Genomic DNA, 27,294 nt, shown 5'->3' with positions numbered 1-27,294 from the left:
CTGATTCTAGATGGCCCTAGGTGCCTCTCCCTTGATGGTGCTTAATATTCCTTTTCAGACATATCACCCTGAAAAAATTAAGCAGCCATGCCTTTCCCTGTGCTGGAACCAATCTTCCTTCTTCAGTGGACAGAGCTTAATGTCTGAAAATGATCTGGAAATTATTCGTTTCTTCCTCCTAGATCCCAATTTGGGATTTCTCGTTAAATGGAAGGGATATAGTGGACTTTCCCTGTGCTGGAACCAATTTGTCTTCCTTTAAAGAACACAGATTAATGTCTGAATGGACTCTGGAAATATCCTGCATCTCTTACATTTCCATTTGAGATTTCCCATTGAGAGGAAGTGCATTAGTGGAAATTCATTGTGTTTTCGTCTGTTCATGCACTCACCCAATTGTGTTGGCCTAATTTAGCAGTGTCTCTCTGGGCTTGCTCCTGTGTTTCTCTGTTATTTTCTTGCTTCTTTTTGTGGTAATAGTTGGGCTTGCATCTCCTGCAAAGTGTGGTGTCTAGCCCAACCATGCTGTCCAGCCCACTCTGTATCTTGGTGGGTAACCCATTTTTTAAAATATTGTAGAAAAAATGTGACTTATGGGCCCATATCGGTCCACCGCTGTCCTGTCTCTTGTCCCCATAATGCCCTAGTTCCATTAAAAAAAATCAGTTGGTTTGCCTCCTTCACTCTGAGCTATGCATTGTTGTTTTTGGCTGAGCTTCGCCTTCAAACTCACTCTCTGTGGTCTCCTTGGCTTCCTGAGCAAATGCTGTAGCCCCACTCTTGTCATCATTTCTTGGGAATATGGAGTTTCCTTCATCACCCCCACTCACTGAATCACTTTCTAGAACTGCCAGAAGCCTTCCTGTCACTTATGTATGTTAGACTGGGCCAGTGTGAGTGTGTGTTCAGTTTGCGGTTAAGGTCCTATGTGTTGGGTGTGGTAGACGGACGGGTTGAGCTTTTGGGGACCATTCCAGAGGACTTGGGCTGGGCTGGAAGTGTCTGGGCTTGCTGGCTTTTTGGTTTCTTATGCTTGGGCCTAACTGTCCGTCTATTCGTGGTGGGGGGCAGGTCGGGTCCTACAATTGGCGGATTGGAATATCCTAATGTGGGGGGAGCTGGTATGAGCACCTCCATTCCTGCATATGGTGAGGGAGGCGCAGATACCTTGCATGCTATTGGCATTGAAGGGCTATTGCTATGGACGGGCCTCTGCAAAGATGGCACATAGTTCTAGTAATGACTCTCTCTTGTCTCTCTTTTGCCGTGTAAATTTAGTTTTTATGTGTGTTTTAGTATGTTCTATTACGTTAGTGTCAATTATTTCCTCCTTAGGCCAAGGAAATGTGTGTGCCTTTGTGTGTGCGTGCCATTCTTGACAAAATATTTTACGTTTCTTTACCTGTGTGGGGAACCAGCTGTCCATGTGTTCTAATGGGAAATCCATGACAATTTTAATGGTGTTGTGGATAAAATATGCCTCAAATCTTTTGGGAGTTTTTGTTTGCTTTAATTGTTGGGACAACTGTATGTGGTGCACAATTTTATGTACTATGAGCTCAGCGCTATTCACAGATGCATCAAACAATTCAATTGAACAATTCACTAACCACAAATAACAATGCATATGAAATGTTGCAACACAGGTGAAAAATGCATGGTTAAAACAGTATGCGCACAATATCAATCTATCTGCAAAATCAAGTTTGCAATAAATATCAACTCTTGCACAAAATACAGTTTGCAATAAATAACAGCACCATAACATCATGTCACATGTAACTTCAACAGCCCAACAAAGGTTGATAGAAAAAAAGTGATTGCTTTGTCAAAGGTTTCTTAGCCCGCTCCTAGTGCATGCTATCCTGTAAACAGGGGAAGCTCTGTGCGGTACTCAGTACTAAATGAGCCTGATAGTCTGCCAATATCAGCTCTGGGAAAAAGGCAATAATAACAGATGCAGAAAATTGAATTACTCAGGAACCATAGGCCCCTCTTGGCCACATACAAGTTAAAACCTAGCTTCCCAGGTTCAAATGTTTTTCCCTAAACTCTGATTCACACAATGTATCACACCCAGGGGCCAAGCATACCATCTTTGCCATGACCAGAGATCCAAGTGTACGGGTTTTGTCACACCCAGTGGACAAAGCATACCATTTGTGTTGAGCCCAGTGGGTCCAAGCAACCAACAACTCCCAATACTTTCAAATACCAATGATGTTAAGAAACCAGTAGCACTGAGAAAAAGTTTTAGACTAAAAAATGAGTTTGATGTGCCTACTACGCTCAATCAGGATAGCTCTACCACAAAAACAGTGTCCTGGGAGTTATCAAGGACTATACGATTAACATTCACCTTTCCTAGCATACTGACTATCGAAAAAAGATGACTTTCACAGATTGCCTCAAAGCCACTTTGCGACTACTTAGCAAGGACATATAAAATAGTTACAACACAGAAACTGGTGGCAGGTACTATTGCCGCACTAACAGACAGTTATAAGAAACCGTTCCTTTGTTCTGGCTACAATTAACACTGTTGCCCACCTCCTAAGATCAGCCACCAATGTTGGTCTTAACTTGTCACATAGAATGTTTTACACAATGTTGAGAGGCAACCTGTATTAAATATGTTATTGGCTTCAGATGCCATACAATTAAACATGAATGGATAACAGGAGTGATGAGTCTTCCAACAGATGGCGTAGATTTTCAAAAATGCTTTTATTGTGATTCACAAAATCCACAGTCACAGCCAAACATATAAAATAGGTAATATGCCAGATTCTGTCAGTGGCAGGGATAATTCGTTAATAAAGACACAATTTCGTTCTCATAAATCAATGTGTAGTCTTTCAAATTAGCATCAACTTTTCCCATATTAACACATGTCTAAACTACCTTATGTATCACTGTGATACTGCTTGTCTAACCATATGTATCAGTGTGCATTAGATAGTCTCACTGTATGCATGAATCACTGTATGGATGTAAGAGTGTATGGAAAAGTGGTTCACTGAGTCTGTCAGTGTATTCATAGGGGTGTCTTTTGGTGTGTTAGTATATGCATGATAAGGTACTTGCATATGTCAGTGTCTTCTTCACTGTCTCACACACAGATTCCTAAGTAACAGGCCCAAGACTTGTTTAAAGGTCTTCTCTGGATGGGTGACATGATTGTGGCAGTACATGAGCACATATCTATATAGGCACTATAATATAGGCCTCAGTAAACTCGTTACCCCTCACCTATATTCTCTGCCTACATTACACTTGTTACAGTTTACAGGGATTGACATTTTACCTAGAAATTACACTGCATTCAGAATGCGGGTTTTCCCTAGTTCGAAATCTCATACATTATGCATGAGGGTTCTTGGAAGCACAGCAGGACTGCCATCTCCTGTATAAAATCTATGTATAAAGTTCATGCCCAATGTCATCCTTAGGCCGACACAGTAATACAGTAAGTTAGGAACCATGGGGAGACCTATGGGTCTATATACATCACATCTTGCTATGATAGCTAGAGGAGACAGAGACTTCCCTGTTGACACACTGACCATAGACGCTGAGGTTCCTGTATGCAGACATTCCATCTCGCAATGGTCTAACATCCCTCGCGGGGTGTCCAGCTCGAGACCAGGACGGTGTTCCACAGTCTCACTTAAGGTAATTGGGTTGACTAAATTTTAGAGGAATTCTTGGCTTAACACCTACACCCATGCTAGGTACACTTAGGTACATCTTGTTAGGGAGGTATCGTAGAAGTACACCTCTTTTATCATGTATTTTATATACTTGAATGTATTCATGACTATAGTTAGATGGTAGAGCTATACCATCTTTTACCTGTATATATATCTTGTACTGTCAGTTGTTGCAGCAAATCTATTCTACATCACAAAAACAACTGTTCAATAAATGCTTATTGAAATCGCCCAGCCTGTTTTATTCGGTGTATCTCTCTGAAACAAACTAGGTAAGCACGAGTGACAGAGGGAAAAGTAGTATATTGTTTCCACGCTCCCGAGGGATCAGGGTTCTCATGTTCGATGGTTGCCAATAACTAATCTCTCCTTGGTAAGAAGAGATTCTAGTGGCACTGTGAGCTAGTTAGTACAAGAAAGCCAGCATACCCAGTGGGGGTGATCAGAGTTCGTCGGACACCAATCCTACAGTGTATGTTGTCTAAACACGCAGATCCTGTATACTTTCGATAGGAACTACACAACAGTGGGTGAGTGACTATGTGTCTAACTAACTATATAGGTATATGAGTGACTTTCTTAGTAATTTAATTAATCTGTATAGCTATATACGAGTGACTGTATCTATAGAATACTGGCTGTGTTACTAAATGTTATGGTAAGCATCAGTGTGTTTCTGAATAAAGAAAAAACGCAGTGTGGGTGGGAAACTGCATCTATAACTGAGCGTATGGAACTTAAGTGCACATGTAACAAAAGTTAAAGCCTAAAACCACTTCTTACCTTATAGGCACGTAATACCCTGCCTTATGGCCTACATACATCCTACCTTAAGGATGAATTAGTACAAGAGTAGCTTAAGGCCTGACTAGGGTTTTTAAATCCCAGTCAACAAGGCATTAGAACTGCACAGACAGGCTCTGCAATAGCAGGCTTGAAACATTTGTTAGTGGCAACTTCTCAATACATATCTGACTGACTCTATAAGTCCCTGTGTGGGAGTCTGAGTATTTGTGTATGTAAATCAGTATATGAGTAGCTCTTTTAGTAACTCAATAGGTATGCAAATCAAATTGTTATGCAAGTGGCAGTATGGATAGGCTACTGGTTGTGCTAGTTGGTGTTAGAGTATTGTGTGTGCACCAAGCTCCATAACTGCTGGATACATAAGAGCTGTATGTGTGTGTAAGTGCCTCTGTTACTCTCTGACTTGTGTATTAGTGACTCCATTCTTTTATACATAGAGATGAGAGTTCCAATACCAGTCTGAGACTGTATGCATAATTACACATAAGGGTGCCTAAGTGTGCATGTAACTAAAAGAAACCTCAAACAACATGTCTTACTTTTAGACTCCTAGCTGCCTGCCCTATGCCTAACCTACACCCCATCTTAAAGGTGACATATTTAGCAGAAGAGGTGTTTGAGGCTTAGCAACTTGTTTTGAATGTCAACTTGACATTGCAGGAAAACTGCATATACACACTGTAATGTAGCACATTTGAGACATTTTTAAAGGCCTACTTGTCTGGATGGATGACCTATTAGTGTCAGTTCTTCAGTACTTACCTAAATGAGTGTCTCAGTCCCTATGTGTGTGTGTCATTGGATATGTCAGTAAGTATTTTGGTATATTCCTGGCTCTTTTAGTTACTCTATGGATCTCCAAATGTGTATGTATGGGGTTGCATGGATTGCTGCCTGGCTGTGCTAGTGAGTTTTATGGTATTTAACTGTGTTTTCAACTGCTTGCAATATTGCTGGATGCATAAGAGCTGTATGTGTGTGTGAGTCAATGTGTAAGTGTCTCTGTTATTGTCTGACTGGCTGTATTAGTGCACCCTTTTATACATAGGTATGTGTGTGTCTGTATGGTGCCAATATCATACTAGTTTTAAAAAACTGCCTCATATTTGCAACTGAGGGGACAAGAAGTAGATTCTGCAGAAAGTAAACAAAGTTCTCAGTGTCCTGTTTATTTTGTATTCTTATCACTGTCTTCATGGCTCCTCATCTCAAGGGAAGTAGGGAGGTGAGAGAGGTGGTAAAGGTCAAACCAGGGATAGAAGCTGCTAACCTATGCTACCCATAATTAACATCCTCATAAATAGGTCTCTCATAATAGTGTCATAACATTTTTCAGTATAAAGTATAGTTCTCATGATAGGTATATTCTTGAACTACTTTCCCACTAAATGTCCTACATTGCTCAGTTGACTTGTCTATCCATGAACACTCCATGGATTCTCCACTTTCCCATTTGTAAATGGAGATCTATATGATTTCCATGTGCACAAACGTGCTTTTCTGTATGTTATTCCAGAGACCAAATATTATTTTGTCAACAATCGGGCAATAATCTTAATGAAAGGAATTTTAATTATTTCATACAGTTGAATGTTTAAGAAAAGTGATTGTTATTACAAAAAAATGTAATAAAACTTTGAATCTTTTTTTATATTCTTAGACATGTTTCTAGCTATAATGGACCACAAGGGGGTTCTGCACACCACCTGGAGAGCATGGAGCTCTAGCCAGAAGCTCTCTTGGGGTGATTGATTTAATGACCCAGGAGACTTACCGTTTTTTTCATTGTTGCTGGGAGGCTGCTACACTTCCTGCAGCCTTCACAGAATAAAAAACTATACTTGGTGGTGCCCCTGTCTCTTTTAGGAGTATCACCAAACTCCTAAAAGTGTAATCAACAATCTCTTGCAGGGCATTATAGGAGAAGTTACTTGCAAAGAAAAGAGAACAGTGAATGAGTGACCGTTTATTTGTTATTATTTTTTTTAACATTAGTCTCATGGGTTTTACGGGGAGCACCCAGATATTTATTGTGGCCCCACTGGCTAAGCTGCCAGCACCCATTCTGGGTGATGGCAGGAGCCAGCAAGAATATATATAGGAGAGGGGGCAGATGCCCCCCTCCTCAAGCCAATACTGATGGGGGTACCACATCTCCCGGGGCCATGATCAATTTTATGGGAATTGGAGCATGGGATATCCCCTCCCTGAGGACTGCACTGAGGACCCCATAACCTCAGAACCCCAGGACCCCGCGGCCCAGCTGGCTCCCCTAGGTGCACCAATCCTAGGTGCAGCAGGACCAGGCTTTTTTTTATTTTTTTCCCTCTGGGTGGGATCAATCTCAGTTTCCCTGCCCTTAAAAGCATAGGCATGGAAATAAATGTGAGCTCTCACACTGCAGTAGCATTTTTGCTGCTGTCTTGTGGAGGGGCAAATATGTTTTCCAGCCCTGGCTCTTGTAGGCAGTGAAATTGTGCCCTGAGGTGGGCTACCTGGAACACAAAGATGGGGACCGCAGGGCGTATCAAGGCTCAGGGAGGAGGCTGCATGCCACTTCCCTTTTTAAACAGTGACTCAGGGAGATAGGGTCCCAAGCGTTTTACGAGGCTCAGTGAGGGGGACCACATGCCTCCTCTCCTATGAAAGGATTTTGGCCTATTGCATGGGGTCTCTGAAGCCTTTGGAGGCTCGGGTTAGATCAGTGAGCACCTGTACCATTTCACTTTCAATCAGCACTGGGGGATGTGGTACATGGGGCCTCGGAAAGGCTAGGGAATGGGGCTGTGCACCCCTCCCCTTTAATTTAACCTTGGTCCCAGGGAACTGGGCCACAAGACTGCCCTCCATTAAGTATCTAAATGCACCGACTCCTGGGCCCATGCCCACTCAGTCATAGCCGGGCAGAAGATCCCTATGCTGCCTGCTTGTGTATATTTTTTCCTTTTTTTGCAGGACTTTGGACTGAATCCAGAGACCTAAGGTGGTTGTCGCCACATCCTTGTTCATGTGGTGGCAGACAATCTTATCACATCTTGTGATTTAGTAGGTACACGGATCCTCTGCAGTGTAAAATATTCAAAGTTTTGAGGCTTAATTTCTAAAAAACTACTGAACAGTTTTACAGCAAATCACAGAAAAGACACTTTCTGAACCGAGAGCTAGCTTTCTGACAAATTTGATGTAAATCCGTTCAGCCTTATGGGCTGTAGCTGGTCTAAGATTTCTGTGGAAAAATAATTTGGAAAAATGTGTCTGGGAACACCCCTCCCCCCCCGCTCTTTCCTGTCCCCCGCTTGATTGAGTACCATGACTTTCCAGGAAAGAGCTGAGGTGGAGGAACATTTTTCTGGAAAGATTCATGATGATTTATCAAACAGTACTGAAGTGAATAGGAAAACGAAAACTTTTAATTCCTAGCACACACAATCCTAACTATAACTATCAAGAGGTCACCGCCACTGGGTATTAATAATATACATGTATATATATATATATATTTATGTAATTTAAAATTGTTAACATTATTTAAAAAAGAGGTAACTCATTCTTTTTTAAAGTAATATATATTTGTTAAGTAACATTTAAAACCAGTTAAATACATTTTAAAAAATGTAATTCACACAAATACTTATAACTAAGAAGTAATGTAGAAAGGTCTACTGCATAGTTTTAATATACATAACAAACAATGAAGAAAGTGCATGCATTGGAAGGGGGGTGCATAGTTACTATTCTAAATCAAGCCCAACAAACATTGGAGAAAGTGCACACATTGGAGGGTTCAAAGGTTCAAATGTAATATCCTACCTCCAGACTTACAGCAATGAGGGGCACATGCATCAAGATCTGAATTTTTGATAACCAAATAGCGCTTTTTAAGGAATCGCTATTTGGTAATTGCAAATGCCTATGCATGTAGGAATTGCAATACATTTTGCTATTCCTTAACATTAGCTAATAGCGATTAGGTAATGGTGAATCGCTATTAGCTAATGTGACTCCTTTCATTCCTATGGGCCTACAGGCCTATAGGAATGAATGCTAATGTATTCACAATTTGCGATGACTAAATTAGTAATCGCAAATTGCAAATGCAAATCCAAGGGTGCACGGTGGCCTATTGTACCCCTGAAGCACCCCCCAATAAAAGGTGTGCATGTGTGCGCTACATTGCACTTTGAAAAATGTATTTTTGTACATTTTTCAAAGCATGCACTAATTAGCATCAACTTGAAGTTGATGGTAATTAGTGTTTCCTAAATGCACATTCGCATTTCCGAAAAGCTACATGCATCGCCTTTAGGGAATAGCAAATTGCGATTTTCTAAATGCATTTGCAATTTAGGGAATTGCAATAAATTGTGATTTCCTAAATTGCGAATGGAAAAATGTACATGCATCAGAAAAGGCCATTTTTCATTCGCAAACGCCTGCGACCGGTAAAAAGCTTGATGCGTGTACCCCTAAGATTAGTGCATATATACTCGGAAGCGTCACATTCACAACATCCTTATGAATTTATTACCCGTTGAAAGAATTAAAATATTATAAAAACAATGTGAACATGACATGCATTTTAATTTTTTTTAAATATTTTAGTTTTAAATAAAATATTATTACAATTATATTTTTTTTACATATACAGTATACCTCGAGCTCACATATCTAAAAATACCCTGTTTACTCCTTTGGTCCTCATGCAAAGACCTGGTGCAAGCTCTTATCCTGTCCATGCAAGACTACTATAAATCTTTGTTGGTGGGACTACCCAAATACCTCCTACAGAGTGCATGCCGATGCTACAAAATTCTGCAGCGAGATTGCTCCTGGGTTTAAAAAGGACATGCTCCATCCCTAATGAGCTCACTAAACTTTAATAGCTCCCACTCTTTGAAAGATGCAACTTCAAGGAACTGTGCCTGTTCCATAAAACAATATACAATCCTGGCCAGGTACCCTACATAGCTTTTCTGTTTACAATTATCAGCCTTCTCTACCACATTCAGAAAAGAAAGACTAGACGGTCCCTCTTGGTCGTGGTGACTGCCAAATCCTTTGCGGACCGAAACCAATCTGGGGATCCTCCGAAAATAGTTCAAAACCGTTTTGTTTTCAAATACCATGTTGAGTGCTAGAGGACCAATCACCTGTCTACCCTCAAACACCCCCACGAGCATCATGAAGCTTCTTTCTGAAGTAGCTGTTGATGAGTTATAAATGTTCTCAGTCAATCACACTTCTAACAGCAAGACTCTTCTCCCCAAATCTAGTGGTCTCATATTAAACTAAGTATTAAGTCGATGGCCAGTTCCCACCTCTTGGAAAAACTGCAATCAAGTTAACTGGATAACATAACTCCTATAATACAGACGGCTGTTTAGGATAACATTATTTTTTAATAATGTTTAGGAACTTCCGAAAAATCTGAAGTATTTTCGTTTTTGATAGTAACGTGGGCGAAATCTTCCATAAAAAGAATGCATGAAACAAGGGGAACAATCCTTACAATTTGAAGCCTATTGAAACGTAATGCAGCCAAAGGGCAGCAGGAAAGATATTGTAGGTGGTAAATACCTGTAATTATACAGCAACGTTAATTAGTCTAGTAACTACATTTCCTATCTGTAACATTGAATAAAACACCTGGGCCCTTTATTATATTTAATTCACCGCAATGACCAAACACACGTCTTTGTTTCAGAATAGTTTGAAATAGAGGTCAAACCCAAAGCAGAATCCCCAAAAAATAATGTTTGTGTACTTACGAAACCATTTGTGGTATATCTTCTTCTTTTTTGAATCGCCCAGACCAAAGTAATATCTTCTTATCAAATGTTGTCGGCCTCCTTTCATTTCTGTATGTTGAGTGACCTTCAACAAAACAAGTAATGATGGTTGAACCACTACAATTTTAATCTTTTAACATTTTTTTTTAGCTGTGCTATATGTCTCAGTTTTATCTTCAAACGTCTAGCATTCGAAATACTTCTGATTTAATACCACAAGAAAGTGGCATAGGCTCAGTCCGGTCTTTTATGCCAGCACCTGCGTACAATTTGAAGGCAAGGGCCAATGCAGGCCCTCTTGCACCATGGTGCAAGAGTGTCTGTGCAAAGGTGTCTGTGTTGTTACCATGATTGTTTGCGTGCAGGAAGGGGCACCTTCCTGTACAAAAAAAATCCCCAGAGGCATTTTCCTCGTTCTCTGTGTGCTGCAGAAAGAGAAAGAGGAAAAAACGCATGCTCTGGGGAGGAGCATATTTTTGGCACTGTCCCAGGTTTACGTGATGTAAATCTGAGACAGAGTCAAAATCCATGTATGTTGAATGGAAACAGCCACAGCAACACCCATGGACCACCTTCTTGACATAGAAAAAGGCAAGGTATCAATTTGCAATGCCTTAACTTACTCCATATCACGCAGGTTGGCTTGGCGTTGCCTCATAGATATGATTGAGAGGCCTACACAACCGGATCATCATTAAAAAGTGACGCTCTAGTGGCGCAGGCATCTTGTAAATGAGGGCCTTGGTTTCTTTTTCTTAGCGTATGCAGATAGTGCTAACCACACCGACCATGAACGTCTCTTTGCACAACATTCCCAGCTTATTTGGACACCCATTTACATCATTTTGGTGCTGGGCAGCCTCGCAAAGCTGTCCTGAAGCAAAAGAAAAGGGCAGGAATATGCCGTATCTATGAGATACGGTGTATCACTGTCCACTTTCACTGCGATGATGCACAAATGGCTGCTTTGCACCAATACAGGCACCCTTGCACCGGGGTGCAAAGGTGTACCCCTTCTGGGAATTATTGATTTTGTGCAGAAACAGATACCTTCCTGCACAAAAACAATTGATGGAGGCGGTTTTCTCTTTCTACGTGTGCTGAAGAATGCAGCACACATCGAAAGAGGAAGATACCAGGAGAAATAAAGTCCCCCCGGGAGGCACAGTTTATTGATGCATTCCCAGATTTCCGCTATGTTAGAAGGCTGTGAATGTACACCCATGCAGTGTCCATGGAATGCCTCCCCGATACAGTGTGAGGCAACGCACTCTTCTTCTGCGTTGCCTTTCACCATTGTAAAGAAGCCTTGAAAAGCCACGCAGTGTGGCTTTTTCTGGTCTTGTAGATATAACTCTGCACTCTGCTCTGCTGGAATGTCAGAAAATTGATGGACCAGCAGTGCACAGAGCTTGTATATAGGCCTCATGGTTTCTCCTATTTCTTTTAGACAGGCTAAATTAATTTGCAAGGGGAAAACTCTCACGAATGAATACATGTTAAGTGGGGTCCTTTTCAGTAATCTGGGTAAGTACAACGGGCTCTACCATCTTGAAAAAAATATTTTGTGTATGCCTCTATCTTGTTACATGCTGATAACATCTGCTGGTAACCATTTTAAAGTATCCTGATGTTACCTTTGAAAGAAATGTATTTGTGGACATCAAGGCAGCATTCAAAGAATGGCAATAGTACTTGAGACCCTTAAAGGCGAGTAGTCTCACTTTACAAATCACTTGATTGATTGATTGATTGATTGGTGGCACATTTTATATAGAGTTCATTGCACTTTCTAACACTTTTACCAGTATAGACTTTTCATTCTGAACACAAGGTCCTGATTATGAAACTGAATTTTATAGTACGTTTTGTAATACTACGATAGCACTACAAAACATACTACAAAATGCTAATCACAAGTTGGACTTAAGTAATACTACAAAAACAAAAAACAGTAGTAATTCCAGCATCATACATGGCCAACCGCGAGTAACTACAATACCCTCACATAGAAAATAATGGAGGTTGGGACTATAAATAAAATAAACACTAATTTAAATTAAATAGAATTTTTTTTTAAATCGATACAATTATAAACACATTTAATTTAATATGAAAACAAATCTAGAAACAGTACACATTTAATATTTATTTATAAAATATTTTAACAACCTTTTCTAATTTAAACATTAATGTAATCTTTTATTAAATGTCATCATATTACTTTTAATTACTTCTGTGCATCATTTGTAATACCTATTAAAATGTAAACAAAAAATAAATATTTTCTTTCAGTCTCATATTTAAATTAATGTTTTGAAAAATAATTCGAATTTAATATATTTAAATTATTTAAGGAATACATTCAAAATAAAGTTAACAGTGTTAGCATGTTTTTCTTTTGTTCAATATTTAAACTGAAAATATACAATTAATTCAGATACATACTAAGCATACAAATATTTTTTAAATTATTTCTTGAACTTAAATAGAATAATTTAATTTTCCCTGTACTTTACCAAATGGAAATCTCTGCCCCAACTGTGCAGTAAAATATAGGGGAAGAAATAAAAATGTGTATAGAAATATATAGAAAATGTGTAAAGAACTTCGGCATGGCCATTTTGAGGTACTGCATCACATCCAACCAGTACCTCTAAACTGAGTTTCATTAAATTCCAGTTGTGCGGTTCACTGGGTCCCACAACCACGCAGAATAAATGGCTTGTTCAGATTTTTGTTTTTAGTTAACCCTAATGAAGGGTCTTGTTGACTCGCAATGCACTGGGGTTATTTGAGTGTTTAGAATCCTTTTAAGAAACAGTTGCCTAAAGGAGAATTTATGACAAAGGAATTATATTGTGCCAGATGCTAATATAGTGTTTGGAGTGAACTCAACTTTCAAGCATTATATTTTTTTAATATCTGCAGAACTCTGTCTTCAGCCAGTTTATTCAGATTTGAATAGATTGAGCCCATGGGGCCCATTGTGACGGTACATCTTGGGACCGGTTAGCAGTGTTGTTGCCAGCAATCTCATAACAATATTCTTGCTATCATCCCATGTTTGAGTGTCATTTTTGGATGTAAAAAAGCAGCCAAAGTGTTATAGCTATTTAGGACCTTTGACAATGGACTACATTAAATGCCTCAATCTGACCAGCAGTGTAGAACAGATTTCTTCAGTTATTGCATGCCTGTTCATTTGGTAATGGTTAGCTTATTGGCTGCGGGGTACTGGTGTTGGACAACCCGCTTAGCAGATATTTCTAATGTAAATGTAGGAGGTGTAAGTTGCAGTTGCTGCTGCTCACTGAATGCTTTTGTATTAGTATTAGTGTGGGTCAGAAATATAACATATGAAATGATATAATAACCTGTCAAACCATAGGTCAGCCCTCCTTAACTTACCATTCTAACAAAAGTAGTTTGCTGTTTGGGTTGTTTCCAGTCTGAGGATTGTAAGCTGGAGAATGAGCTTAACAGTACGACTGCCTCTCCGGGTTCTGTTGGTGGGATGTCGGGTAGTGTAGTTGTCTTGGAAGTAGCCATATTTTCAACTATCTTTTGAAGTATAAATGCTACTGAAAGTTTCAATTTGTGGTTGGTTTTGAATTCCAGAGCCTAGCGGCTTATGCTGAGAAAGCAGTACCTCCTCCAATCTTCTTATGGTAAGATGGTATGACAATAAGTGGTGCATGCCTAGAGCGTAGTGTAAATGTAAGTATAGCAATCCTTTTCCTTAGTAGGATTTGTGAACATTGCAAAGTGCATTGAACATTGCCCCTCTAGCTATGGGTAGCCAGTTGAGAGACTGAAAGACTGCAGTAAGGTGTTCTCTTGGATAAAGGCAAGAGGAAATCTTGTGGCTTCCGGTTTCTGTTGTTATCCAAGGTACAGGAATATGCAGCATAGTGATTTTATTATATAAAAGGCAATCTGTATGACGTTAATACGTGATATCAAGTATACGTTTGAATCCATGGTTATCCCTATGTTTCTGACATCTCTTGATATTTTGGGAGGGATCTCATTTAAACCCTTTTCCTTAGGCTTAGACCATGTGGCAGTAGACTAATATTTTTGTCATTGTTCACAGTCATAATATGTGTTTGTTGAACTTTAGATGGTTATTCATCGTCCATGTTTTCAGATCCCAAAGGCAGGCATTAAGTTTTAAATTGAAGTGGTCTTCCAGGCCATCCATTATTAATGTGATTTGGGTGTCATCTGCATAGTTGTAGCTGGTGAGGTTGAATGACTTAGTCAGGTTTCATAATGGGTTTAAGTAGATGTCTAATAATAGAGGGAATATGATGGGCCCCTGAGGAATGATACAGTGTTGTTTGTGGAGCTAATGTGAAAGGTGATACCAAAATCAGTTTGCAGTCACAGCTGAGAGGCAAATAATTCAATGGACATTAGCTGAATTCCCATTTCACGTTTCACACATGGTGTGTCAAACAAGAATTTGCTGTGTGAAAATAATATAAACATTTGCAGGAGTTTGAGTCATGTTGTTCTTAAGCTAACAACTTTCATGACTTTTCCTATTCCTGATACATAAGTGGTTGTCAATGCCTAAACCTATGAGCCATTCAGGAGCACTGTCCAATCAGTACAACTCCAGATTTCAATATGGCAGAGTGCTTTGATTACATTTTTAACTGGGATAGAGTCATCAATGTTTGATTAATATTACTCCAGCCTACAGCCTTTCTAGGGGCACTGGCTTGATTTGAAATATTGCCTGGAGAGAACATGTATTTGTTCTAGACACCTTTATTTTATTTACCAGGTAATGTGGGCCAGCTGCATTTTAATTAGCAGTAGTGCAAATTTGAAATGATTCAATATAGCCTGCTATGTCACAAAAGGCGGCTATAATGTAGTGTGAATCTGCTTTTGAAAATGTATTGACACCTTTGAAATTCTGTTTTATCTTATTTATGGTCACAGCAAATAAACTGCTTTTATGAGGTCATATGATATTAAAGTATCAAAATCCATAAAACTTGGTGAGCATTTGGGATATAATTTTATGGGGAATAGTATTGGATGCTGTGTGGTTGGAATTGTATGGATCCTCACAGATTCTAGAATTTTCTTTCATAGTAAAATGATGAAAATCTTTGATTTAGCCAAGGTTTGGTGATTTCAGGGCATTCTAGGTAGGAAAATGTACTAGGCACACCACCTTGTTTTCAGAAATTTCTGGGCATGGTAGGTTTACCTGGGTGTAGACCAAGCTCTAGCCTAAATACTGCAGCTACCCATATTGCCAGAATGGGTAAATTTGCAAGGTAAAATCATAATGTCTCCTTGTTGCATTTTGGGGTATTTCCTTTCATAGGCAAAGGCCCAGCCACACAAGTGGGATACTATTGTTATCAGAAGAGGTGTAGGAAAGTTGTATGTAAGGACATTTTTAGAGCCCATAGATTCCATTAGCACAGCCTGCTTTCACTTTTGTTTTGCTGTAATGTCAGCAATACAGCAAAAGAAAACATTATCAAACACAAAACTCGAGGGAAGAATTTACCTTGCTTTCTGAATTTGATTTTGGAAAAGAAAATGTTAATGGTGTTTTTACCAGGTATATTCTCTTTTCCAGTACTGTCAATGACCCGTTGAAGCCCACCGTGCTGTGAAAGCACTGCGGTAGATGCCCTAAAGTGGTTAAAGTCCACCAAATCCATGCAGCCTGACATCCAGTCCAACACAAAAGTACAACAGGCTGCAGGGACATGGTGGCCAGATTGTGCTAACTTCTTTGTTCCATAGTCGAAAGAGACTTCTTCAGATCCAGAATGCCTCTAGGATTGTAGGCTTCTGGGACTCAGGAACAGTAAAAAGCAAAGGGACAAAGAATGTTGGCAGTGGCTGCTCATGGCAATGTACAGCCAAGAAATTTCAGTTGTCATACGTGGTCTGTTGAGAAGAGGGCCACTGAGATAATAAAATATAGTAAGAACTACAGAGAAGACAGAGAGAAGAGGAGAGAAAGATAGAAAAGTAAATACAAAAACAGGATAGAGAGCAGTAGAGGCAGGAAGAGTAAGATAGACAGATGCAGCAGCAAACAGAAAGGTGCGAGTGGCAGTGAGGGCAGATATTAGGATTGGAGGAGAGAAGAGGGAATTAAAACAAATTCTCAATGAGTAGAATAAGAGCTAGATACACATGCAGAAAAGCTGGCTGGAGATTTTAGGTGAAATTTATAGCTTATCATGTTTTGGCCAATAAAGCTAGTCCAGTGTGATTTCAATGCACACATTTGCACTAATTACCTAGAAAGGATCTTAGTGTGTGATCCAAAAATCACCTTGCATAATGGTCTTTGAAGTCCTGTTAAGGTCTAACCATTGTTATTTGACCAACATTGTGTTTTACAAACTTGTTAAAAATGGCACCCTCTTGTTATTTGCTGATCTAAGCCTTCTGTAAAGTTATTTTAAATTTATGGCAAGTCAAATCAAAACACTACTTATCAAGTTGGGTGGAATTAGGAAACTCCATACCCAAGCAGATAACGTTTTCTAACTTTACTTGAGATAATGTTTATCCCTTTGGGCCTTTAAGCTGTGATGATTTACAGATGCTGTATGTTCCAGGAACAGATTCACTGCAAAAGACTGAGGTGTGGGGAAGAATCCATGCACTGCCGGGCTGAATCGGATCAGTTATCGTTGGACTGTTGCTTGATGTGGCCTGACTAAAGCAATTGAGGGGATCCATTATCTGATCCACAAGCTCCAGGATAGGCGGCCAACCGGTGGCTGGGACGCATGGTTTCTTGATCTCATGCACTCCTTCTTTCATCGGTCCTGAAGAGGCCAAAAATATTTGTCCGAAATGCGTCAACATTTCCTTTAAAAAGTCTCCACAAATATTATAGCCATGTAGTCAATAATATTAAAAAATTGAAGAGAACAACTACACTTCCTGTGTGTGTACTAATATAAGGGAGTATCTTCAATTCTGATTGTGCATAAAATCTATAGCACAGCCTCCAAGGTATATTTAAGGAAAAAAGAGGAGTTCTTTTTAGGATTGTTTAACATTGATATATATTTTGGGGTGTCTTGTTTGATTAGTTGTTGTATAGTTTTTGTTTATTGTTTGGTCTTAATGTTTCATCATGTGACACAATACAGCAACATATATTTTTTTTATACAGAAAAACAGATGAATACAACCCGAGATGATTGGACATAAGAATCTAGGAATTTAGTCTGTTGATCGATGATTAATTGAGGTAATCATTTTGATGAATTTGCAGTGCATGTATTCTTCCCCACTTCTCAGTCTTTTCTTGTGAATCACTTTGGATATAGCCCTTGGGATGCGGGGTGACTAGGGTATACCCCCCAACTGTTCTTTAAGAATGTCCCAGGAAGGGCATCCAATATCAAAAACATATTTAGCGTAGAGGCTGGACATTAAGGGGGGGCGGAGCTCATGGAGCTGCACTACGCGGAATTCCGCTGAGTTGCATGAAAACTCTCTAGAATTCCCCTGAATTCCGCCAGCGGGCAGAGTTGCTGCACTCGCCCCCACCCCTGAAGAAAACATGATTTCCCACCTGTTCCTCGTACATTCTAAACCAACGAAATAACTAGGCCACACTCTGTGTATCGAACCAGGTGAATTTTTTCTGCAACTTGATGTTAACAATAGCCTACAAACACAAGACCAGTTAACTGTCTGAGCAGTGCACACTTACTAATCTCCAATCGCCTCGTGTGTCAGGCATGTGTGCTGCAATAAAACACCAATTTCTCCTGTGTCTACGCCGAGATTGACTAATCCTATTAAGCAGCTGCAAGACAGACTCCAGTTCCTGTGCTGCCTTAGCTGTCTATCTCATCACACATAGCAGAAGAGATCACATCACTAATTCTACATGAAACTAACCAACCACCTCCTGCTTGACAGGGTGCTTCCTGTCCCTCCACCTGGAAAAAAAAGATACAGTAAAAGGCACACGAGTAGGCGGGTTAGACACATTTATCAACCAATAAATGTAGCAGATGATGGGACAAGCTCACCCCACATCCAATGTAACTGTTGGGCATCTAACAGCTTGTCAGCGAAACGAATGATGACACCGAGTAGGCGTAACCTAATCATCGTTCAATCAATGAGAAGACAGGCGATGAAGTGTGGCTGACAGACTAGTCAATAATAGGATTCATGGTGTGATAGGATTCACAGTGCGCCTTTAGGGTTCATGAAAGCAGCTGAGGGCAGGCTGTTTGCCTCAAATACAATTACACTATAAATAATCATGCATATTTTATTTTAATACTTTAGGTGTTAAGATTCTGCTCCTAGGTAATTGGATGGCACTACTCATTTTGATGCCTCTCCTATAACACCACTGCAAGATGGAAACCAATTTGATATGAAGTTGACGACTGCCTCAGGGAATTTCCAATATCCCTTCCTCTCTGATGCTTTTGATCCAGTAATTCTATATAGGGTCGGGAATGAGCCGTGGAATCTAGTTGTACATCTGCATCATAATGGAAGAGAGGGTCTATCCCTCTCCAATGTGGCAGCAACATCAGAAGCATCAGCATGCTTTCCCTGTTCCTCTAAGACCGCAGCACTATAGCAGTTATTAGAGCTAGGTGCCGGTAACATGGAGTAGGCAATGTTTTTGCTACACTCCGCCCTCCAAGCAGGAGTGTGGAGTGACAAATACTCTGTGAACTCCGCAGGCGGAGGGTAGTTTACTGCCCACCCTGTCTGGACATCTACCACCTCAAGTAAGAGGTGTGAGAGGGAGGGCTTTGAGCTGAGGCCATCTAATTTTTTTTAAAGGACCTAATACACTTTGTATTTGAAAAAGCCTGAACAGTTTGGAAAATACACAAAACTGCGAGTAAGCCGACTTTACAACTTAACACTCCTTTACTTTAAATCCCATCTAAAGTTGTATTGTGGAAAGTTGATTGAGTGGACTTTAACATGTAACTTAAAAAAAAAAACATATATTCCTTCACATAGATTCACAAGTGTGAACCCTGAATATCAAAGCCAGAATATTGAGGACAGTATAGTGAATCCAAAATATTGAAAAAGAAGTATAGCTTTTCTGTATATTACTCTACATATATATCCCCATATCCCTGTCGCAGAGGATACTATTGATTGGGAAAGTTTGGGGGTGATCCATGCAGTGGGGACTAAGAATCTGGGGTGAGAAATAAGGTTGCATTTGAAATGGTAATTCCCTTAGGAACCTTTAGCCACTTCTACCGCCCGAACCGCTGAAAGACTTACACCAAATTTAGCAGGGAGGTAGCTGTCGGTTCAAGGAAGTGCTTTTTGCTTATTTGGTGGGAATCTGTTCAGTAGTTTTTGAGAAATTCAAGTTTAAAGTAATAGTGCTATCACTAGCCATGAATATTTCGTGATGGTTTTGCGATGTATCGCAAACACACACACACCAATGGGAATGCTCTGATTAGCTGGTTCCCAACCTGAATAGAAAGTTGTGCCTGCCATTTCATCTATTAAAAATGGTTCCTGGAGCTGAAAATGTTTGTGAAAACCCACATAAGGGGTCAGGGTGGAGATACTCTGACCCCATGGTTAAGAAATGGATTTATTAGTGACACAAGTTATGTGTCCAAAATTGATACTTTTTAATAGTTTGTGGTATTTGCAGAGACGCTGCGACCTCCAGAGCAGCCCCGTGTACCTTTGCAGGAACATCACAACTATCAATGTTGTTCTGAACATCATTCTTATAGAGATAATGAGATTCTAATACATATTTTTATAGAGTTTTTTATATAGTGAGTTATCTTCTGTGATTGTTAGAATTAATTATATGGTTATAATTTTTTAATGTGGTGGTGGCTTTAATATCCTGCTTTTGCTTTTCGCTTTTGTGACATAATTGTGGGGACCATGATGAGCGACGTCATTGCGATCTCTGGAGTCACTGCGAAAACAGAAAATAGGTTTTAGAGATGATTATTCTAGAAATACACTAGGAAAACATGGGTTTGAAGTGTACAGTAATAAACCTTTAGTGTGTAGAATACTGTAAAGTGTGTGCTTATATGTGTTTTCACTTTATGGGAAAGGTGCGATCATAGCGGTTAACGTTATTTCGACATCCCGAATAACCGCAGAAACAGAAAATAGGTCTGAAAGATGATTTTAGAAGAAAATTAATACAAAAATATGAGTTAAACATGCTTTTAAATACATATGTATATAGAAATGTGCTTATGCCAATGTTCAGAATGGATTTTTTTACATATTATTTTTGAATGTGTTGGTGGCCATTGATGTCTGCTTTTTACGTTTTCACAATATCACTGTTGGGGTCGCGACGTCGTCGCAAAGATTCCCAAAAACATTTTAGAGAAAAACTTCACACTAATTCAGGCACTAGGGTGGCTCTGACAAGAGCTGTTTTGTTGGTTGTGGGTATAAGGCTGCTATACATAAGACCAGATGCAGAGTTTCAGGTTACTTAGAAAAACACTATTGCCTTCATCTGTTAAGTGCACTCCAACATTTCTATTCCATGCATGTCAAAATGCAGATTGTTGTTATAGATACAGCCCATGCAATAGTCTCTGAGGAATGCAGAAACGGTTTTATTAACATGTTTATTTGCTTTGTCAACCTGTGGACAGAGTTAATTTGACCACTTCCGTTTCTGTCGTTGGCATATGTTCGAGTACACAAAGACAGTGTGAGGGAAAGGGACATCAGTTCTGCATAGGTATCTTTCCTTAGGATTTCCAGTCCTACCCCAGTCAATGAGCCTAGGTCGCTGCCATCACAGTGCACAATCATAAGGTGAGGAGTTTGGGGATCCACAATGGATTTAACCAAAGTGTGCAACTGATGAAAATGTAACCCTCTCTGGCCAAACCAAGTAATCTGCACATTATGCTAACCCTAATCTCTGTCAATACCTCTCTTTTTTGCAGCCTCTTTAGCCCAATAGATATAGCTGTGGACCACAATCCATACTCTAAGCATTTTGTAAAGGATCCATAGTAGTCAGGAAAAGGCTGGAGTTGAATGATGTAGTATATAAATATATTTCATTGGATGCTGTCAGTAAGAAACTGAATACAATTAGGTACACTGTTGGATGGCTCAGGAAGTCCTATTATTGGCTGTTATTTAAAAAAGGAAATGTAATACAGACATTGATATGCTTTTGGATCTGTGGAGTAAACCACACCTGCCCTATCTCATTTGGAAGTAACATGTTCCTTCTAGAATGTGCTGAGAACTTGTACCCTATTGGTTTCACCCGGTTGCTTGGTACACTGAGCTCACATGGCATTGGGGGGAAGGGTGTTAAAGAGAAAGAACATTTATTGGGCAAGTTTTAATTTCCAACTCAGTTTCAACTCCCATTTTTTTCAAACCTATTCCGCGATGATCGCGAAAAACATTGCAAAAATGCGTCAACAGGAACCTCGTTTCGAAAGAGAGAGAAACAGTTAACAGATGGTAACCATTCAGAAGTGGAGATGCAGTAGTCTAAAATAAAAGAAATTATTTTATCTGCTTCCTTTCTCATGATGATAGAGTGAAAAGTTGAAGACGTTTCCATTTTAGACTTATTTTGTATGAGAGTGGTGTGCCATTCTTGTGCTTAGTTTTTACAAATCTTAACGGTGTCCAAACTATGCAGAAAGAGCTAAAAAAACAATGTAATCTACAAACTGAATTCCGTGGTATGTATATAACTTTTGTAATTATTTTACAAATGTACATTAGAAATGAAGATGTATAGGGGAATTTGAATAAAAGGAGAATGAGATGAGAAAAAATATATGGGATGAACTGTATCTATTAAAGTGTATGTGTTTGTGAGGTTAGTTGTGAATGTTTTGTGAAAATAAATTAGTGCCTGCTTATAAGAGTGGTTATTTTATTGAAAAAGAACAGTATAGTTTTGTGGAGATTGTACTGAGGAACTAAAAATGTTTTACATGTCTAAACATAATGTGCTAAATAGATACATCTGTAATTTGTGTTCTGGGAGTGGTAGTACTTTTAGTAACATTATTAAATGGAATAGTGTAGTGAGAAATAGAAGATGAGAACATATTGTCTGCCTGTACATGAATTAGAAAGAAGTTATCCTTGTTTGGTATGTGGTTTTTAACTTATAACCATTGCATATGCTTAAGAGGTGAGATAGGATTTTTGTGCTTACACATAGCTATATATATGGTAGAACTTTTAAGTTTACTTAAAGATACAGAGAGGTATATATTTTGGGAAAAATGACTTGAAGTTATTCATCTATTAGGAAATCGCATATATGTTTACATGGTGATCTATGTTTAGTAAGGCTGATGAAAATGTCAAGTAAATTCTAGGGGTAGTGTTTTTTTTCATGGTTTGTTTAAAATTGAATAGGATTAATAGTGCTGAATGGCTCAAGAGTTCTTGTGCAAGCTTCATTTCGAGTGTCACTTTTTTTTTAGATATGCTGAATATTTCTTTTACAAGCAGGAGAAGTGTTGTAAACGTATCTACTTCCTTAGACTCCTAGAAAGTACAACGAGTTCTTTAAACAAACCAAACCTCCAGCAACCTGGGAATTCCCCATACTTTTGTTTTGATTTGTCCTAGAACTCCTGCGAGTCCTGAAAGAACTGCCAGTTCCTAGTGACAGTTCTTATTGACGTCTTATGTCCAACCTTACGTCAAACACGGCAGCTTCCAGGTAAATATACCAGCATTTTCCTTAAGGAACACACTGTGGTTTGGAGCAGAGCGGCTATCTACTTACCAGAAGCCCAGCTGATGCGAGTGCCGAAGAAAGCCGTCCCTCCCATTTGACGCACTGAGAAAGACGCTGTCTTTTCTCCTGTCGAGAAAATCCAGCTTCAGTGTTTCCAGTCACCCTTGCAGGTTACTGGGAGATCGAGTCCTGAGAACAAGATACAAGACCTCCTTCATTCTAAAACCAAGGTACGGAGCTGATTAGACCCTTAGAGAATTCTTGATTCAGATTCTTGGCAAAACTACCTTAACTTAAACTGCAACTCCCTTACTCCTTCCCACGTACTAGGCTTAGGTTAGGTACGCTGGGGTAGGCGTATCTTAGAAGCACCAGTTGAGTACGTTTAGTCAACTTTTATCATTGTATGTAATTGCATATAGTGTACTGACATGGTTTTTGGCTCTATTTCAGAGTGATGATGACTTTAAGCTTGCTAACATCTATAATCTGTATTCTTACCTTGTGTTGGCCCTTTTAAGCCCTTTCTTCCAGACCTAGAAGAGGATAGCTGCTTTATATGATGATAGATCCCTTATTCTTGACTCTAATCCATCTATTGTCTATTGGCTTTGACATAATTATGTGTCCTTTGTAGTCCTGACTTTATATTACATATTGGTATGGTTTGTGTAGGTACTCTGACAGAGCTAAGGGTTATTTTATCCTTCTCAGGCCTACAAGGCCCAGAACTAGAGAGACTCCATTTTGCTTTCTGTCCCTGCAGAGCTGAGATGCTTGCAGGGTAAAGGTAATGTTTATAGTTAAGCCTGTTGTCTGCTAGGGGAAAACCAGCCAGGACTGGTTCTTATCGGAAGAATGTGTTTGTCTCTTGGGCCCAGACATAACATGCAGATGGTCACTGCGGTTGCGTGAGGGGCCCTGGAGCTGGCACAGGAATTCGGTGGGAGGCAGCCCTCTGTTGGAAATTTCCATGAGGGAAGAGCATTCTATATTAGTGAAGTGCAGAGGCGGATTTAGTTAGTTGAGTTGGAGGAGCAGAAAGAGTTTGAGCTAGACAGAGTTGAGTTGGAGGAGCAGAAAGAGTTTGAGCTAGAAAGAGTTCGAGCTGGAAGGAGTTGAGCTGGAGTTGCAGACAGAGTTGAGTTGGATTGGAGCAGAGGAGAGGAGTGGAGTTGCAGAAGGAGTGGAGAATCAGAAAGAGTTTGAGTTGAATTGGAGCAGAGGAGAGGAGTGCAGTTGCAGGAGGAGAAGAGACAGAAGATGCTTGGAACAGAGAGAAGACAGACAGACAGTCAGTGAGCTGGAACTGAAGGAAGCAGTCAGAAGCAGTTAATTATCAGGAGGAGTTGTGAACAGCTGGAGTCTGAAGTAATGCCTTTTGGAAGAGACTGAAGTTATATCGTGGATTAATCTGTGGGAGCAGCTGGAGTGAATTGGACATTAGCACAGAGACAATCAGACAGAGTGAAGAAGCTAGTGGAGCGAACGGTTATCAGAGCGGCAGAAACAATTAGACTGAAGTTGGAAGGTGGAGAGAGTTCGTGGGGGAGAGGAATCCAGTGCAGAGTGATCAGCGCAGATGTGTGTCCAAGAGTGCAGGAGAGGATCTAAGACGAGCTAAGGCAAAGACGAGAGAGGAGCCCAGATGACAGCTAGAGCAAGACCCCACACTCCTCAGGTGATACCCTTCCTTATTTTTAAATATTGACCTTGTCCTTATACTGTATGTCTAATCCTTTTTCTTTCAGCGGTGTGTTACAGTTCCTGTTAGTTACAGAGACCCCGCAGATCTGTGTATGTGTTTATTCCCATTTTATTGTTATTGTAATAAAGATACCCCAGTTCTTAGTGAACCAGTGTGCATGTGTTGTTCTTATGATAGAGCTAACCTTTCTTCTAACCAGATGCTATAGCAACTGATGGATCAAAAGGAAATAGGAGCGCTTAAATCAGGGAATAACTTTTGCATACAGTGTGTGTCTCTTGTTCTTAAAGCGCAGGTAACCTTTCCTTCTAGTCAGGTGTTACAACCAGAACAGATGCTGCCCCAGATCAGGTAAGTAGCCACTGAATAATTAGGGAGAGAGAGGAGCCCTTGAGCTAGGGAAATAGTTATACACTAAGTAATTCGGCCATTCCATAATATTATTGTAGTAGTGAACCTTTAGTGAATAGTGAGAGAAACTTCCCAACATAGAGAGAGAGAGAGCTGAAGGTATTCATAGGAAAGTGATCGTAGTTGGTAAGCGGCGTTAATGAGAACACCAGGTGGGAAACTGGTGCATAGGTTCGCCGGATTGTGGACCGGGCTGTGAGTGAGAGAACACTAGGGAGGAACACTAGTGTGTAGGTTCGCCGGATTGTGGACCGGGCTGTGAGGGAGGGAGCACTAGGGCTGTAGACTAGTGTGTAGGCACGCAGGATTGCGACTTGCCGAGCGAGCACTGACTGTGGTCAGTGTGTAATGGTAAATAATCAGAACTGCCCCAGGGTAGATTAGTCTGGACCCATGTGGTCGCGAGACTATGAGGTATGAGTGTGGTGTAGGGCATGGACGTCCTTAGTAATCAGTGAGTATTCCTAGTAATCCCTATAGATTTAGTGGTGTTTCTGATGATATGAGCTTGTATATTGCGAGTTCCCCATTCTCAGGTGGGTACCCAGGTGCCTGGACAGATGGGTAATGAGGAGGGAGGTGGTTACATTTTGGCCGGGTTGGTGGTGCTCTGGTGAGCTGGTCCTATCTGGTTTGAGAATCTGGTCATTACAATATAGTTTATCCATTTTAAGTATCATATGGCTCAGAAACCATATCAATGCTTTTACAGTATTATTTCATAATACTCTTTTTACTGTACGCACTTTACTTTAGGACAAGTATTGCAATTGTGGCAATTCACTTCTCTTGCATGATAAAGAAGACTGCTCAATAAATAACACCTTTTATTGAAAACGCCCGTCTCTCTATTTCTCTGCACTCTGGTGAAACTAAGTATGCACGATTGACGGAGTGAAATAGTTATCTATTGTTTTCACACGACTCTGGAGATATACTCCTTATTCTGGAGGGAGCAAAGTTGTCATGTTTATGCGGTTGTCAGAAGCTAATCCCTTCTTGTCTAATCAGGGAAGTTAACTCCTACCTGTTCATTCGAGAAAGTTTCTAGTGACCTCTGAGCAATCTGGCATACCTAATTAAGTCTAACATATTCAGTAGAGACCTAGTCGACCTCAGTCCTACGTCTAAACTGCCGTTTATGTTATTCCAATGCGCAGAGCCTATTGGGAATATAGGAACTACACTTCATGGCGCCCAACGTTTGGTAAGGCGATAATCTAACGCAAGAAACTAGAGTAACTCAGTTGTGCCTTTTCACACAGACCCCTTTTCCCGTAAAAACTCCTATAGACGTCTGGAGTGGGTGAAAGGTTAATATCCGCCGAAACTTAGCAGGAAGAGATTCCTATCTATTAGTTTTTGTTTAGTCAACGTTGAAGGATACAGTGCTCCAAAATATTGTGCACCTAATCTTTGTTTCCTCAAAACTTGCTCTGCAAACTTTCTGTCAGTAAAAATGTCAGACAGTGAGGACGAAAGGGAGAGAGCTACAGTAGCAGCTCAACTCGTAGCGGACGACACACTTGTCCAAAATAACTACTCGGATGCAATATTCATCCCGGTCAATATAAGAAAAACCATAACTATAAAACTTATAAAAAATGGAGTAACATCAAGAGGTGGTACAGTCGTATTGGCAGTAGAGGCACATGAATTTCGGCAGACAGAAGTATTCTATTCCTGGATAAATTTTCCAGCAGCACATGCTGTAACACATGAGTTTCATTACTACAAAATAGCGGAAGCTCCAGAGGAATACTCTCCTTTCGAGGAAGTTGAAATTCCACTAACATACAAGAGCACCTGCTTTGGTTTAATAGCGCCCTAAAACATCAAAATCACATTACCAGGCTCGGTCCACTAGGTAGACTAGGAGCCACATGGCAGGTTCTAGCCAGCTACACACCACACCCCGACATTGAAACAATGTCAGACAGAGAACTTTTAGTTCAGTTAAAACAACTAATTAAAATACATAGACAATTGGTCCAATATGTCATGCAGACTTCAACAGTCCAACCTGCAATTAAGATTCCACAAAATACCCCTCACCCGGGGAACACAAATAAAATTACACCACAGAATATACAATCATTTCTTGGTAAAACGCCCGCAAAA

At 40.0% G+C, this 27,294-nt stretch overlaps 1 protein-coding gene across 1 annotated transcript in view; it reads right to left on the bottom strand.

The window, feature by feature from the left end:
• LOC147718729 (protein FAM162B-like) overlaps positions 1 to 27,294 on the bottom strand; it is a 96,521-nt gene that overhangs the window by 29,534 nt on the left and 39,693 nt on the right. The window contains exon 2 of the mRNA XM_086966768.1: positions 10,289 to 10,394. Coding sequence (XP_086822894.1) covers positions 10,289 to 10,394 — 106 coding nt within the window. The remainder of the gene's footprint in view (positions 1 to 10,288; positions 10,395 to 27,294) is intronic.

Source organism: Lissotriton vulgaris, chromosome 4_1, assembly GCF_964263255.1.
Source record: "Lissotriton vulgaris chromosome 4_1, aLisVul1.2, whole genome shotgun sequence".
Taxonomy (NCBI): Eukaryota; Metazoa; Chordata; class Amphibia; order Caudata; family Salamandridae; genus Lissotriton; species Lissotriton vulgaris.
This window is presented reverse-complemented; position numbering and strand designations above follow the sequence as displayed.